This window comes from Schistocerca nitens, chromosome 1 (genome assembly GCF_023898315.1).
Source record: "Schistocerca nitens isolate TAMUIC-IGC-003100 chromosome 1, iqSchNite1.1, whole genome shotgun sequence".
NCBI classification, from domain to species: domain Eukaryota; kingdom Metazoa; phylum Arthropoda; class Insecta; order Orthoptera; family Acrididae; genus Schistocerca; species Schistocerca nitens.
In genome coordinates this window covers 1,082,336,730-1,082,354,226 of record NC_064614.1, presented here as the reverse complement: position 1 = coordinate 1,082,354,226, position 17,497 = coordinate 1,082,336,730, and the positions used below count along the sequence as shown (strand labels likewise).

Here is a 17,497-nt window from a genome sequence, read left to right as displayed (position 1 = left end):
AGTCATTCTACACCTGGAGTTACACCATCCTGTCTTGCAGTTCTGCACCCATCATCTTTTGTCTCTGTGACGTGATTGTGGGCATCCCTTTAAACTACAAGCTTCAAACAAACAAAAAATCTCTGTGACAAAACGTTTCATGTAGCATTGGCCTTGGCAGTGTCTTCTCCTTAAAAGCGAAGCTCAGAACTTATATTTGTTGATGGACGAATGGTGTGGCAGCATTGCCCAGCTTAAGGATGGTGCTGGGTCATTGTACGCATGGCATGGCGTTATGCGAATATGGTGGTTGAGGTCGTGCATCTGCAGTAGCAGCAGTGGTTCGGGGTAGAATGTAATGGACAGCTTGGAATGACTGCGATAAGGATTCGTTTGCTGGGTCACAACACAGAGCTGGACAGCCAGCCACGATCGTTTCACACACCTGCTCATGACTTAGTAATTTATATGCATAATCTCAAAGCTGAAAACAGGTGAATTCGCTGTCTCGATTCTAATTCCAGTTTGTACACCACTTGGGGGTATAGTCAGGATTGAAAAGTGTCGTACTCTTTCGATTATGAGGTTATCCACAGAAGGCTAACACATCCTCCCCTGCTTTGCCAAAAAAGGAAGTAACCGAAGTAATCCTACTTCTGTCAAGGAAGGGTTAGAGGCCCTCTAGGAGGGGACTATTTCCTTCTCTCCTTTGGTAACCTGTTTTTTTCTGTAAGTAATTCTAAATTGTCTGTTTGCATTTGAACTGCTTGACTGAGTAAGTGCTGTATTGCCTCCTGGGCAGACACCTCAACCTCAGTACTCAGCACCAAGTATTCCAACATCAGCACCAGAAGCCAAAATGAAAACAGCTACACATAGAATGCCACCAGTGAAGGAAGGGAAGAGAGAAAAGAAATGACCATATAAGCCCATACAATGCGTATAATTAACTCTTGCACTCTTCTGCAGCATACTGCCCTTGAGCTGCTGCTGCTGGACCTGCCGTTGTTGTTATAATTTTGTCAATGCCAAATATCAGATGTCGATCCCCACCAGCATTTCTTTCTCCAAATGTAAATGTGTCAACATTGCTGGATAGTGTCTACTCTATTGGAGGGTGGGACATCAGGAATAGACTTGCAGGGTGGCTGTGCCATCCCTCTTAACTAACTGGATTCACTAGTGGGAAGCAGGAGCAAATCCATCTTTTCTCAGGTTGGAACTAGTTGATTTATTTCTCATGTAAAGCATACAGCAGTGCTTCATTGCCCACCTCCAGCAAACGGGAGGGGGACAGGGGTCACACCCACAATCCTCAGTGGCAGTGTGTTCATACCCTCACCAGCAGCCATCGTGGCTCCGTGCAGCCTGCAAGTGAGCTACCCGTGAGAGAAGCATTCCTAGCTGGCATTGAGAGCTTCACCAGTTGCTAACAATACAGAATGTCATGGTTACGCCTTGAACAGGATGTGCTGAGGGCTTACCCCAGCAGTGGCTAGTGACAAAAGTAGTGACATCTGGGTAGGGAACACCAGCCTTTGATGTTTGGCTGGTTGCAACTGGCGAACCCTAGATGGTAAGTGGGTCATTGCCTAGAAGTATCCCAGGGACACTTGGCCTATTGGAGCTGTTGCGGGACCTGTAAGATGGCGGCCGTTGATGATTGCACCAGCAGAGGGCATTAAAGTGATGAAGCTTCTCCAGGCTACACAGCAGTAACTTGCATCACAATGGTCACCGACTCAGTGGCATTTGCTAGCAGAGTGACGAGTACTTTCATGCACCCATGCCAATCTGTATTGACATTCTGGTGTCATATAGTTAGCTGCTCTCCATTTCCTGTGACTGCTGCATGCATTATAAATGCATTCACAATGGCAGTATCAACTAGAAAATAAAAAATTCTGTGTCACCATTTAAGCGATCACCGTCCAACTTCCATGTCGTTCTCGCTTCTGGTCGAAGAGATCCACATTGCCCATTACACAGTTGCACAAACTTATGGACTTGGACAAGCAATGCTACATATGGAACTGTCTCTTCCTTTTCTGGAAACCAGTGTTACATCCTTGGGAGATGTTGCTGTAGACAAAACTGTTACTGTCCTTGTGTCTTGCCACTTTATCGCAACGATTGAATCTTTTATCTGTACCTTTAACTCGCCTTTGACTGACAGTACCTGCAGAATAAATTCCATTATCCAGAAGTGTTTTCATTAGGGCGTACAAAGTGAAATAGCTGTCAAATGCAACAATACATTTACTGTTTTTCAAATATGAACACAATTCAAGAGCAACCCTTTCACCAAGGGGAATATTGGCAATATTGTCTTCCCCTTTTCCACAATAGATGTGGAACTTCAGTAGATAGCCTGTCTTAGCATCAGCCAGGCACCAGACCCAGTATCCCCTTTTTATAGGCTTCATGGGCATATATTATTTTATGCTTGATCTTCTGTTGAAAGGTATCATAGCTTCATCTACGGATAATCTGCCTCTAAGAAATTAGCATTTAGGGCGTCAGTCAGGGGCCTGACTTTATATAGTTTATCATATCCATGAGCACCCTTCCCCACTGCCTTCGAATTATTGTTCAGGTGAAGGTTTTTTTAAAAAAAATTTTGAATCATTTTAGAGTCATCATTTTTTACACTGATTCAACATGCAGAAGGGTTATCTGAACTCCAGTAATTTGATAAATGTGGCAGTTTGTGGATGCTCATAACAATAAGCAACCCAATAAATGCTTTTATCTCAGAGTCTGTCAAGTCCACCCAGTTCTTTCTTCTTACAGGTGTTTCAAAGCTCAGTCAAAAATTGTGTCACTCTTGGGGTGTATGCAAGTTTGTTTGTTCAATATTCTGAATGGTATTTTCATTGAAGGTCTCAAGAAAGTACTCATATGGACGATTCATTTTAGAGAATGCTTTCTTTGGCAATGCTAAGCTTTCTCTAACAGAGTCTATGTCTAAAAGCTGAGGCAGTGTTTCATCCCAATCAGTTTCAGCATTCTCATCACCATCACTGAAAACTGGAATTATTTTTTACTCTATGGGACAACCTGCGGAGACTGAACACACTCCATGGACTGGAACATTCTTTCTTACTGAAGGCACTTGTTGTAAATTAGCAGGAGATTGGTGGTGGATGCACAGTATATTACTTTCCTCATCAGTTGAAACATTGTCTGATTCAATGCCAGAAACTGACACATTCTCAGGAAGTAAGAAGAGATATTCTAGCATGTCTTCCTGTCTGGTAAAGTAATTCTGCAATGAGAAATACCTAAGCTTAGTGAATACACCTAATAGCACATCAGGAAACAGGTCTATTGTCTAAACTAAAAGTTTGAAATAGTGCTAGACATATGGCCAACTTGGGCCATGGGAGAAAATATTCCTACATGTTTACAACATGTTTTTGGTGTGTTAGAATCGACTAGAAAATTTCTTTCACGCGGTAACATGAAGAAAATTGTATAAAATTTTGAATAAGTACCATGGAGTTACAAATACCATTGTATGCAGATATACGAACAAAATCATGAAATTACATCAAAACTATGTCTACTTGCCACCAGATTGAGCACAACAGCCATATAATACTTCATCAATTGTTGCCAGAGTGACTGCTGGCAGCAGTGGGAATTTTCACATGTTTCTGATTCTAGTTTATAGGTGGCAGCACCAGCTAGATGTGGGAATGTCAAGTCCTTTGGCCCCTTGTGGACATTAAAGTATGTGGGAATATGTTTTCCCTTTGCCCCTGAAAGGTTTAACTTTGACTGTACTAAACAAATCTTGAGTAATTTCAGCAATGCACAGTTTCAATGTACAGTTCTTACACACAAAAATAATTTCTAGTTTTGACTTCATAATAATTCCTAGTTCAACTTAATCATCAAGCACTGTTTATGGATATCTGTTTAGACTTCATTTGAGATACATTTATGTTTTCTTTAACATTCATGTAGTAAATTGATAGGAGAGGGGAGGAAGCTGCTGAGTACCTTGCTTCCAACCTCCTCTTGTAACATTACCAACAACAACAACAACAACAAAACCTCCAAATTTTATTTCAGTCAACTCATTGATATGCATGAAGCTGTAGGTGACTTACGTGAAGTGTGCGGATTTGTTTCAATGTTTGTTTAGCTAGTGTATGTACATTTATAAGAATTTTTTTAAAGTTGCCATTTCACTTACATGAAAAGTGTTTGGATGAAAAATATATTTGTTGGCACAGTTTGTTAAAATGGTTTAAATGATGAAATACCAAATAAGAAGAGTGTTGCCTGAATGTCAAAGGCTCAAGACTCTAGGAATATTAGTGTCACAAGTATGAGCTTTAGTTAAAAGTATAATTTGCATTTTGACTATTACTATGTAGTAACTGATTGGTAGTTTGGAAGAAATACTTTCTTCACTGTCATCTGTTTAGTCCTTGATATTAATGAGCTAGTCATCATCCCCCTCCCCCTTCTTTTTAAATTGTATTTATTGTTTGACGACTGCAGATTTTGTCACTGCAGTATTAGTGCTTTCCTTAATAAATTCCCGGGTTCATGTGTATTCATTTCTTAATAAGCCACACATTGTCCACGCTAATCTGCTGTTTCATAGTTTTAATTCGTACAAAATGTATCAACATGAATAGGTCATTATTTGAAACATTATTGTTTCTTTAGGACAGATGTGGAAAGTAGAACCTATTTCAATGTACATCTTAATATGCCTTTTGTTTTGTAGGACATCACCTGGAACACTAGCCCGACAGTTAATTGAACTTGGTGGAAACCGCACAATGACTTTGGAAGTACGGCGCAGGGTGCGACTTGAAGGTGCTGAACTTGAAGAACAGCAGAGGAAAGAAAGAGAAGCAAAGGAGGCCCGGGCAGAGAAAAGGTAAAACTTTGAATGATTTAGTATTCAAGTTCATTCATCATCAATAATCCAAATTAAAATAAGAGAAAGGCAACCCCACGTCTTTACCCAGTTGATGTGTGATGCTTAGAAACATGCAACAGAAAACAGAATTCATGCCAGCTTTCGAGCCCTTACCCTTTCTTTAGCAGAAGTAAACATATTCATGCACACGACCACACAGGCATCACTCAGACACGCACTGCTGTAGCTGTGGTTTTTACTAGAGAAAGAGCAAGTGCTCAAACATTAACATTCATCAAAGCTTTACTGTAGTGCTGGAATCACTCCAACTGTGCAAAATATACATTCATCTCAACAGGGACTTCCGTATTCAATGTGAAACTATTTTGCAGCAGGTGCATTTTTCAACTTTTGGTGTAGGAAAATGTCAGTGGAGGTAAATCTGATCAGTACAGAATATAGTCAGTAACTGTGCCCATACAACTCACGAAATTTCATTATTTCAGCTGAAGAAAACTGTGAGCAGGTGCAAGGTCATGGCATAGAAGCTCTTTCTTCTAAAAGCAGATATTTGATATTGACAGTATTGCAATGCCCTGTGAGTTCCAAATTATAGTTTCTGTAATCTTTTTGAAATGGTCAGTTTTGTGGAGCATTTTCAACAGCTTCCTTTCATCGTTCATTCCCTATTGGATGAATGCTAACACCACTAAATTTCATCGTCTTAATGAATCACCGGATTTAAACATTTTTAATCACATGCTAAGGGACTCTTTCATAAAGCAAAATTTTCAGCTTTGATCCATTATTTGTGGAAGTAATTGAAAGAAAAATTGGGCACTTTGCACATTGATACTTGAGGTTGGCCGTGTACACCTATGTTTGCTTTTATCTTTAATAAATTAAATTAAGTATCTACACTTCTGGTGTAGCTATGAGTTTTGTTTAATTTGAGCTCAATATTTTTTTATCTAAAATATTTTTTAGAAGTAATTGATTAACCAACAACTTTTCCTTTCAAAATAATTGTTAATTTTGTTTCCTTTTCCCCCTCCCTCCCTCCTAAATGATCTCGATGCCTCTGTTAGCTAAATCTCTACAATTTTCAGGTGAATAACTAGGTATAAAGAGTGTAACTTGGAAGATTATTTTTTAAGCCCTCAGGGGCTCAACTTTCATTTTCTGGGTATGGGCTTGATGACCACAGGGTTTCTGAGCTGGGGAGTGGTAATCACCGTCAGTCCTCTGTCGCTTGATCATAGGGATTGCGATGATGATAAAAACCCCTATTACAAAATCTGTCAGTCTCAAGGTGTGCTGCATATTGATGAGATGCATGGCTGTTGAGATGAAACAGTCATTAATGGGAAGCCTCGGGAGAAACTACCTCACTTCAGTTGTATAAGACTTACCTAGGCACACGGGGCTATGTCTAGATGGACTTCAATTTCCATAGCTGTTCATGGTACCGAGATGGATCCTTCAAAGTTTTTCATTCCTCCTCCCAGCAAAAAGTGTGAGCCGCTGGGAAGGACCAACACCCATTCTAACAAGAGGGGTCGTTTAGCCAGTTTTCCCAACTCAGAACTGTTTCAGAATTCTAGTTTGCATTGTAACAGAAGACATGTTGCTAATCAGACTGTATTTTTATTAGTTAAGGAAAGGGTAAGCTTTGAATAAGTCTTATCCTTTTCACATTCAAAAGGGTTTAGAGGGGTTGCAGGTATGTTAAAATCTATTAAGTGGTTGCAAAATGGGTCACTGTTGGTGGAAACCTCAAGTTCCCAACAAGTGATGAATGTGCAGAAGGCCAAAAAAAATGGGAATATGCCATTGAGACTGAACTCTTTACCACATTAAACTACTGTAATGGTGGTGTGACATACAGAAACATGGTGGACATCCCAAAAGGAGACAAAATTGAATGGGCCCAGGAAGGCATTGTAGACATGCAGAATATTATGGAAAGGGTTGCAAGGCAATTAAATCTGACTCGTTAATCCTCACTTTTGATAGCGCTAAACTCCCAGAACATATTAAGGTGAGTTATTTCCCCTTACCCCTCCCCACAATGAACCATGGACCTTTCCGCTGTTGGGGAGGCTTGCGTGCCTCAGCTATACAAATAGCCATACCATAGGTGCAACCAAAACGTAGGGGTATATGTTGAGAGGCCAGACAAATGTGTGGTTCCTGAAGAGGGGCAGCAGTCTTTTCAGTAGTTGCGGGGCAACAGTCTGGAGGATTGATTGATCTGGCCTTATAACATTAACCAAAACAGTCTTGCTGTACTGATACTGCGAACGGCTGAAAGCAAGGGGACACTACAACCATAATTTTTCCCGAGGGTATGCAGCTTAACTGTATGGTTAAATGATGATGGCGTCCTCTTGGGTAAAACATTCCGGAGGTAAAATAGTCCCCCATTCGGATTTGCGGGCGGGGACTACTCAGGAGGACATCGTTATCAGGAGAAAGAAAACTGTCAGATCCCTTAATCGGGTGGGTAGGTTAGAAAATTTAAAAAGGGAAATGGATAGTTTAAAGTTAGATATAGTGGGAATTAGTGAAGTTCGGTGGCAGGAGGAACAAGACTTCTGGTCAGGTGAATACAGGGTTATAAATACAAAATCAAATAGGGATAATGCAGGAGTAGGTTTAGTAATGAATAAAAAAAAATAGGAGTACGGGTAAGCTACTACAAACAGCGTAGTGAACGCATTATTGTAGCCAAGATCGATATGAAGCCCATGCCTACAACAGTAGTACAAGTTTATATGCCAACTAGCTCCACAGACGACAAAGAGATTTAAGAAATGTATGATGAGATAAAAGAAGTTATTCAGATAGCGAAGGGAGACGAAAATTTAATAGTCACGGGAGACTGGAATTCAGTAGTAGGAAAAGGAAGAAAAGGAAAAACTGTGGGCAAATATGGAATGGGGATATGGAATGAAAGAGGAAACTGTCTGGTAGAATTTTGCACAGAGCATAACTTAATCATATCTAACACGTGGTTTAAAAACCATGAAAGAAGTTTGTATCGTGGAAGAGGCCTAGAGACACTGGAAGGTTTCAGATAGATTATGTAATGGTAAGACAGAGATTTAGGAACCTGGTTTCAAATTGTAAGACATTTACAGGAGCAGATGTGGACTCTGACCACAATCTGTTCGTTATGAACTGTAGATTAAAACTGAAGAAACTGCGAAAAGGTGGGAATTTAAGGAGATGGTATCTGGATAAACTGAAAGAACCAGAGGTTGTAGAGAGTTTCAGAGAGAGAGCATTAGGGAACGATTGACAAGAATGGGGGAAAGAAATACATTAGAAGAAGAATGGGTAGCTTTGAAAGATGAAATTGTTAAGGCAGCAGAGGATCAAGTAGGTAAAAAGATGAAGGCTAGTAAAAATCCTTGGGTGACAGAAGAAATATTGAACTTAATTGATGAAGGCAGAAAATATAAAAATGCAGTAAATGAAGTAGGCAAAAAGGAATGTGAATGTCTCAAAAATGAGATTGACAGGAAGTGCAAAATGGCTAAGCAGGGATGGCTAGAGAACAAGTGTATGGATGTAGAAGCACATATCACTAGAGGTAAGATAGATACTGCCTGCAGGAAAATTGAAGAGACCTTTGGAGAAAAGAGGACCACCTGTATGAATATCAAGACCTCATATGGAGAAGCAAAGAAGGGAAAGCTGAAAAGTGGAAGGACTATATATAGAGTCTATACAAGGGCAATGTACATGAGGATGGTATTGTGGAAATGGAAGAGATCCTAGATGAAGATGAAATCGGAGATATGATAGTGCATGAGGAATTTGACAGACCACTGGAAGACCTAAGTCGAAACAAGGCCTTGGGAGTAGACAACATTCCATTAGCCTTGGGAGAGCCAGCCCTGCCAAAACTATACCATCTGGTGAGCAAGATGTATGAGACAAGCAAAATACCCTCAGAATTCAAGAAGAATATAATAATTCCGATCCCAAAGAAAGCAGGTGTTGACAGGTGTGAAAATTACCAAACTAACTGTTTAATAAGTCACAGCTGTAAAATACTAACACGAATTCTTTACAGATGAATGAAAAAACTGGTAGAAGCCGACCTTTGGGAGGATCAGTTCGTAGAAATGTTGGAAAATATTAGGCAATACTGACCCTACGACGTATCTTAGAAGATAGATTAAGAAAAGGCAAGCCTACGTTTGTAGCATTTGTAAACTTAGAGAAGGCTTTTGACATTGTTGATTGGAATAATCTCTTTCAAATTCTGAAGGTGACAGGGATCAGATATAGGGAGCGAAAGGCTATTTACAAATTGTACCAAAACCAGATGGCAGTTATAAGGGTTGAGGGGCATGAAAGGGACTGCTGGTTGATAAGGGAGTGAGACAGGGTTGTAGCGTCTTCCCGATCTTATTCAATCTGTATATTGACCAAGCAGTAATGGAGACAAAAGAAAAAATTCTGAGTAGGAATTAAAATCCATGGAGAAGAAATAAAAACTTTTGAGGTTTGCTGATGACATTGTAAGTCTGTCAGAGACAGCAAAGGACCTGGAAGAGCAGCTGAACAGAATGGACAGTGTCTTGAGAGGAGGATATAAGATGAACAACAATAAAAGCAAAACGAGGATAATGGAATGTAGTCTAATTAAATCAGGTGATGCTGAGGGAATCAGATAGGAAATGAGACACTTAAAATAGATGACTTTTGCTATTTGGGGTTAAAGTAGAGATGATATAAAATGTAGACTGTCAATGGCAAGGAAGGTGTTTTTGAAGAAGAGAAATTTGTTAACATCGAGTGTAGATTTAAGTGTAGGGAAGTCTTTTCTGAAAGTATTTGTATGGAGTGTAGCCATGTATGGAAGGGAAACATGGTCGATAACTAGTTTAGACAAGAAGAGAATAGAAGCTTTTGAAATGTGGTGCTACAGAAGAATGCTGAAGATTAGATGGGTAGATCACATAACTAATGAGGAGGTATTGAATGGGATTGGGGAGAAGAGAAGTTTGTGGCACAACTTGACTAGAAGAAGGGATCGGTTGGTAGGACATGTGTTGAGGCATCAAGGAACCACCAATTTAGTATTGGAGGGCAGTGTGGAAGATAAAAATCATAGAGGGAGACCAAGAGAAGAATACACTAAGCAGATTCAGAACGATGTAGGTTGCAATAGCTACTTGGAGATGAAGAAGCTTGCGCAGGATAGAGTAGCATGGAGGGCTGCATCAAACCAGTCCCTGGACTGAAGACCACAACATCATCATCTTCGTTTAACCGTGCGGCCCTATGTCCCCAACCCAATGCGCTAATTTAAATGCCATCACATTCGGCACGCCACTCTTGAATGTAAGGGAGAATCCACATGTGACAAGTGTGGTAAGGTTACCCATGTTCATCTCCTCCAAAGTGTGCAAATTGCTCTGGCTTACCGTATTTACTTGAATCTAAGCCGCACTTTTTTTCCGGTTGTTGTTATCCAAAAAACCGCCTGCGACTTAGAATTGAGTGCAAAGTAAGCAGAAGTTCTGAAATATGTTGGTAGGTGCCGCCACAACTAACTTCTGCCGTCGAATATATGTAGCGCTACACAGGCATGCTTTGCAGGCACAAAGATAAATTCTGGTGCCATATTCTCCGCGTCAGTAAATAAATTTAAAAAAAGGTGGAAGACGAGCTTTTTTCTCCACCCCGAATTTCGACCACTGGATTTTCATAGATTATCCAACGAAGTAAATACAAATTCCATATTGTTCATCTTCGAATGTAGCAGCTTTTCACTGTACTACGAAAATCCGACTGGCAAGACTGTTTGCAATGTTTCTGAACTGAATTTTTTCCTACCTGTGAGAAGAGATGGTTGCTAATGGGAACTTTTATGAATTGTGAATCACATGCAGTATTCTCTTCACCATAAGAATAATACGAATATAAACATCTTGCCATGTATTCTTTCGTGTTTGCGCTATCTCATTTAAATCCTGTCTGCCTAATAAACTACGAAACTAGAGTGAGACAATAGCAAATGCGGAAGAATACACATATCATGTCATGTTTATATTCGTATTATTCTTATGCCTAATAGTGATACAGTCAGAAATGAAGCACGGCAATTGAGTAGATTTTTGAATCTAAGATGACTTTAATTTCTGTGCAGAAAGTAATGTACTAAAGAGGCGTCTGCAAAGATTTTCAAACAGAGAAAAATTTTCGCTAAATTCTCATTCGGAACATCTTCTATCATACGCAGTTTATTATTTGGTTCTTGTTGATCATTATCAAAGAAAGCAGCAGTGTAAATAACAACAAATAGAAGTCTCTTGCCATTGTTTCGCTAATGAGACGATTCCTCTCTCTCTCTCTCTCTCTTTTTTTTTTTGCAAGCGACGGCAGCGCACACCAAAGCAAGCCATGCCGCGAGCGGCGACAGGTCGTGAACACACATTACCATAATGCGACAAACAATGCATGACACAGTACAGTAATACATTTTCAGCTTAGAGTGACGTAAACACCTATAACAAAGAGAATGGCACTTATTAGATCAAAGAAAAATAAGCAATCAATTCAAACCAGACGAAGCACGTGAAAAACGAAGGGTACCCGTATAAATACGGACGGAGCGCCTGACGCATAGCAATGGCTACTTGGTAAAGCTTAACTGCTAAGCTTACGACTCGAACCAAACTACTGTAGCTGTATCGTCATTAATTCGACCTAAATTGTGTCTCATATCACAATGGACTAACTTTGTTTAGATTTTGAGGTGCGGCCTAAAACTTTTCTCTCCCCTTGAATTTCGAGTCTCAAATTTCAGGTGCGGCTTAGATTCGGGAAAATTTTTTTTCCTTGATTTCGAGTCTCATTTTTCAGGTACGGCTTAGATTCGAGTGCGGCTTAGATTCGAGTAAATACGGTACCCTGTCTGGAGTAGGTACTGCGGGGTCATCCTTGAATGAAAGATACCGGAGATGAAAACAAAACAGATCCACTGTGGTGAGGCCAAAAAGGTTTGGAAGGCCATGCAGCCTCCCACGTTCACTACGTCCTGTGCTTCAGTTGTTAAACAGCCAAATCAGAAAACTGATGCTGCTACATAAACTGAGGTTGCTACTGTTAGCACTAGTACCTGTGTTTGTTACTGCAAAGCCCACACTTTCTCCCAGAATGTAAGACATGGCCATGGTAGCCGATGTTGTGGAGCTCCCTGCTTCTCCAAAGGTTCAGCCTGGTCTACTGCCCAGCACTGCCACTGCCATAGGTGTGGCTCCGAAGCCTAACCAGTGCAAAGACAAAGAAGGTCAGGCATCCATCACCAAAGGGGTCGATAAGCAAACAGTCTGATCATGTCGACATCATCCTCTCTTATGTCTCTCATGATTCTTCTGTAGAGCTAATGGACCTTGATGTTGGACTGGGGCATTCATCTTGCCCAAGACAGAACCTCCACTCATTGCGAGCTCCCCTCTCCGGCTGAAAGACAGGGTAAAAGTGCAACCCCTGTTATAGATGGCTCTCATATTACAGTGGAACATTAATGGGTTTGAATGCACCCTGTGCTTTTATTTACAGAAAACACATTTTAAAGCCTGTGATGCCCTCGTACTATGGGGCTATATGCTGGGGACAGGAGCTGCTGTGTTTGTCAATAACATGCACCACTCCTCTGCTCTCCCTGTGGCTACTGACCTGCAAGCAGTTGCAGTTGAAATTCATGTTTGTTGGAGGATCACTGTTTTCTGAATTTAATCACCTCTGAAAGATGCAATAGACTCTGAGGCTCTCACCGATCTTATGGAAGAACTCCCCCAATCATTTCTTCTACTGGAAGACATTAATGCCCATCTTGTCTTGTGGGCTCAACATCTACTTGCCCTCAGGGTTCCATTTTGCAGAGCCTCATGACAACTCATGAGCTGTACACCCCCAACACGGGTACTCTCTCTCAATTCTGTGTTGTTACTGGGTCGTTCTCAGCCTGTCTTTCTGTTCTCCAACCCTTGCAGACCCTGTTCAGTGGGAAGTCATTGACACCAAAATGAACGGTCTACAGGGCTAACTGGATGCTGTTCAGCCTGCTAGCTGTGTTTGAATTCTGCGACTGCATCCAGGAATGGGTGGAGCGCATCACACAAGTGATCCATCATGCCTTTGACTTATCAATCACAAAGTCCTCAAGACATCTTAGTAGGCAACCTGTTCCTTGGGGGACTGGTGAGTGCCACTCAGCAATCAAGGACAGGCGTGCAGGTTCTCAATGGTTTAATTAGTACCACGCAAAAGCAGACGACTTCACAGCCTTTGGCTCATGAGAATCAAGGCTCAACGCATCATTAAGGAGAGCAGGAAAAGGTCATGGCAAGTATTCCTGAACTGCATCAACTGCTCCACTTCTTCTACAAATGTATGGGAGGCTACCAGGAGGATTTCCAGTAAACACAATCATTTACCAATAGCAGCATTGCTGAAATGTATGTCTCCAAACAATGCCTGGAGGCATGGTTCATACAATGGCAGAGCATTTTACAGCGACCACTACAGATGCCAGCAAGAATCTGATGTTTTGCTGCTACCATGCGGCTGCGGAGAGGGATGACTTGGTCTTCAGATAATACAGCTCTGTGTCTTACAGTTACCTTTCCTTCATGTGGGTGCTGTAATCGGCAGTGTCTGAGGTTTTTCATGCAGCACTCAGTCATGACCAAATCCAGTACTGCATGCTTTGACATTTGCCAACAGCGTCAAACGGAATTGTCCTCAAATTTTTTTCAATTTTATATGGCAGATAGGCAACTTTCCCAACTCGTGGAGAGAGGCAATTCTGCTACCTCTTCTCAAACCAGGAAAGGACCGCACATGTCCCAGTAGTTACTGGAGTGTCACATTAACAAGCTGTGTAGGAAAGACCCTAGCACAAATGTTTAACTGTCGCCTGTTCTGGTTGTTAAAAGAGACTGGCAATGCCTTAGCTGATCTCAGTGTCGACTCCAGAGATTTCGGTCCACTGTCGACAACCTGACCCTACTAGAGGTAGCATTTAGGAGGGTTTCCTATGTAAACATCACTGTCTCGACATATTCTTCAATATCAGTAATGTGTATGACACTACTTGGAGGCTCAATATTCTCGTGCAGCTCCATCAGTGGGGCTTTTGTGGCCATCTCTCCATTTTCATACGGTCCTTCTGGTCCAAGCACTTTTTAGCTCAAGCTGATGACGTGCTGTCTAATCGTTTTGTGCAGGAGAATGGTATTTCTCAGGGCAGTGTTTTAAGTGTTACTCTCTTCGTCATAGCCATAAACAGTACATATGGTGCGTCTGCTCTGGTTTTATAGAGCTTTTGTGCTCATGGCTAGACTATGGATGCACAGTGTACGGGTCAACAAGGCTTTCTTACATGAAGATTATTGACGCTCTGAGGGGGTTAGAATAGTCACAGGTGCTTACAGGACCAGCCCCATACACAGTCTCTGTGCTGAGGCTAGGGAACACCACTCACCATTCAGCTGCAGCTCATTGCGTTGCATCAGGCTTGTAAGTGCCTCGCAGCTCCGACTTCACTCGTATTCCATACTGTTGTTCGTCCACCTCTCGAATGCCTTTTCTCTAATTGTCCACAAGAAACAGTGCCATGTGGGATCCGTGTGCAGCATGTGCTGGAGTCACAGGATGTGGAGCACACACAACCCCAAATCCAGGATTTTAATTGCCTGCCACCATGGTTCTGCAGAGGCCCAGAGTAATTTTTGATTTGGTACAGTACAGGAGAGATGCAGTCTTGCACATGTTTTTAATACGTTATGTTATGACAATTTAACTGAGCACCACAACTGTGCAGTTGTCTTCATGGATGGGTCGAAACGGAGGGAATCCATTGGTTGCTACATTGTTTTCCCTGTTCGTGTCTTCAAGGTATGGCTGCCTCGAGACATTACGGTCTTCGACGTCAAATTATATGCGGTCTTGCAGTCATTGGAGCAAATAAGATGTGCTTCAAGTGCTGAATTCCTTGTCTGCTCCGATTTCCTGAGTGCCCTTCAGTCTCTACCTTGCTTGTATCTAGAAGATACAGTAAATATTCAGGAAACCCTCCTCCACCTATATCAGCTGGGGAAGGAGGTGTCTTTCTGCTGGTTACCAGTTCACCTGGGTATTGCGGGAAATGAAACAGCAGACGTAGCAACCAAAGAGGCGTGTCGTGATCCTCAGTTATTTCAATGTGCCATCCCCCCTCCATGTTATTGTCTCGCTGTGGCGGTGCTCGTGCATTGATGGGAGGATAAGTGGCTGGAAGTGGCAGATAATAAGGTCCTTCACAAAAGCAACAGTCCTCTGATATGTGGCTTTTTAATTCAGCACAACAACCCTCTGGTGTGTGGTGCTTGGGGTATATAGATGTGTGTGCGCCACATTTTACTAGATGGTGTTTTTCAGACCAGAGGGCAGCAGCAGATTTGCCCTTTATTTTAAGTGACATTTAAACGAATGTGGTGAGTCTTTTAAGGTTTTGTGATTTGTCCAACTTGTTTCCAAAGATTTTTGGGAGATGTCCTTAATGTTTCATACAGTGACTGGATCACCCATGTTTTATGTAAGTGGTTAGCTAGTCACATATCCCTGTGCCATTGTTTTGCTTCCTCTGTCATATTCCTTCTGTTTTGTTGTAGTCTCTCTTACTATTTCTCCTTTTTATTACAGCATGTGATATGGGGTGCTTGTGTGGATCAATGCATGTGACTGAGTGAGTGTGCCGAAGTTTTAGCCCTTCTAACCATAATCATTTCTTTTAATATTTGTAAGGACACTGAGTTGCAAATACAAAAGTTGTTCTTTGCACAACCCCAGTGATAATATTAGTATTGTGTTACACATAAAATTCAAATGCTTTCTTAAAAATAACTACTGTTTTAGCACCGTGCTGCACGTAAAACTATTGTACTGTGGTATATAAAGGTGCCTAATTTGTTGTGCGAAGTGAGCACAACCCATGCAACTCAGGCTTTTAACTGTTTCACTGGTTACTTGTTACACCAGCTTAGCCAGTGTCTCTTTTTTGTAATAAAGTTATTAATTGCTGTCACTGACTCAGTGCAATGTTCTCTAAAACCATTAATTTTTACTCTCTCTCTCTCTCTCTCTCTCTCTCTCTCTCCCCCCCCCCCTTCCTCCCATTCTTCCATCCATCCATCCATCCATCCATCCATCCTTCCTCCCTCCCTCCCCTCACTGTGTGTATGTGTGTGTGTGTGTGTGTGTGTGTGCGTAAAAACGAAGAAAGGAAATCTGAGAAAATATTCTATTTGGCTGTTTTCAGTCGAGCTGTAATTTTGATAACTTATTTCTTGGGATCACGTACTTTAACTTAAGACTCTGATGTTCTGTCAGTTGAAGGCTGAAGACTGTAGTTTAGGGACCTTCAGCACAACTAATGACTTGAAATATGCAAGATTTTTGTGTAGCAACGAAGATGGCAGTTATAAGAGTCGAGGGGCATGAAAGGGAAGCAGTGGTTGGGAAAGGAGTGAGACAGGGTTGTAGCCTCTCCCCGATGTTATTCAATCTGTATATTGAGCAAGCAGTAAATGAAACAAAAGAAAAATTCGGAGTAGGTATTAAAATTCATGGAGAAGAAGTAAAAACTTTGAGGTTCGCCGATGACATTGTAATTCTGTCAGAGACAGCAAAGGACTTGGAAGAGCAGTTGAACGTAATGGACAGTATCTTGAAAGGAGGATATAAGATGAACATCAACAAAAGCAAAACGAGGATAATGGAATGTAGTCAAATTAAATCGGGTGATGCTGAGGGGATTAGATTAGGAAATGAGACACTTAAAGTAGTAAAGGAGTTTAGCTATTTAGGGAGTAAAATAACTGATGATGGTCGAAGTAGAGAGGATATGAAATGTAGACTGTCAATGGCAAGGAAAGCGTTTCTGAAGAAGAGAAATTTGTTAACATCGAGTATAGATTTAAGTGTCAGGAAGTTGTTTCTGAAAGTATTTGTATGGAGTGTAGCCATGTATGGAAGTGAAACATGGACGATAACCAGTTTGGACAAGAAGAGAATAGAAGCTTTCAAAATGTGGTGCTACAGAAGAATGCTGAAGATAAGGTGGGTAGATCACGTAACTAATGAGGAGGTATTGAATAGGATTGGGGAGAAGAGAAGTTTGTGGCACAACTTGACTAGAAGAAGGGATCGGTTGGTAGGACATGTTTTGAGGCATCAAGGGATCACAAATTTAGCATTGGAGGGCAGCGTGGAGGGTAAAAATCGTAGAGGGAGACCAAGAGATGAGTACACTAAGCAGATTCAGAAGGATGTAGGTTGCAGTAGGTACTGGGAGACGAAGAAGCTTGCACAGGATAGAGTAGCATGGAGAGCTGCATCAAACCAGTCTCAGGACTGAGGACCACAACAACTACTAAGAGAACTAAGTATGAGAAATCAGTACTTTCTGTGATACTTTCTCAGATACACATTAGTTTTGGCCTAAACTTGAGATAATAGTGACTTTAGCAGAAGCTAAATTAAAAGGAATTATCTCAGTGTAGAATTCCATACTGCTTCCTTTTCAAGAGAATAAAGATTTTTTTAAAATTTGTAATTCAATAATGC

General features: G+C 41.2%; 1 protein-coding gene across 1 annotated transcript in view; it reads left to right on the top strand.

Moving 5' to 3' along the window:
- The window catches only part of LOC126198460 (probable cleavage and polyadenylation specificity factor subunit 2), a 174,685-nt gene that overhangs the window by 94,263 nt on the left and 62,925 nt on the right, over positions 1-17,497 (top strand). Inside the window, exon 9 of the mRNA XM_049934804.1 lies at positions 4,727-4,882. Coding sequence (XP_049790761.1) covers positions 4,727-4,882 — 156 coding nt within the window. The remainder of the gene's footprint in view (positions 1-4,726; positions 4,883-17,497) is intronic.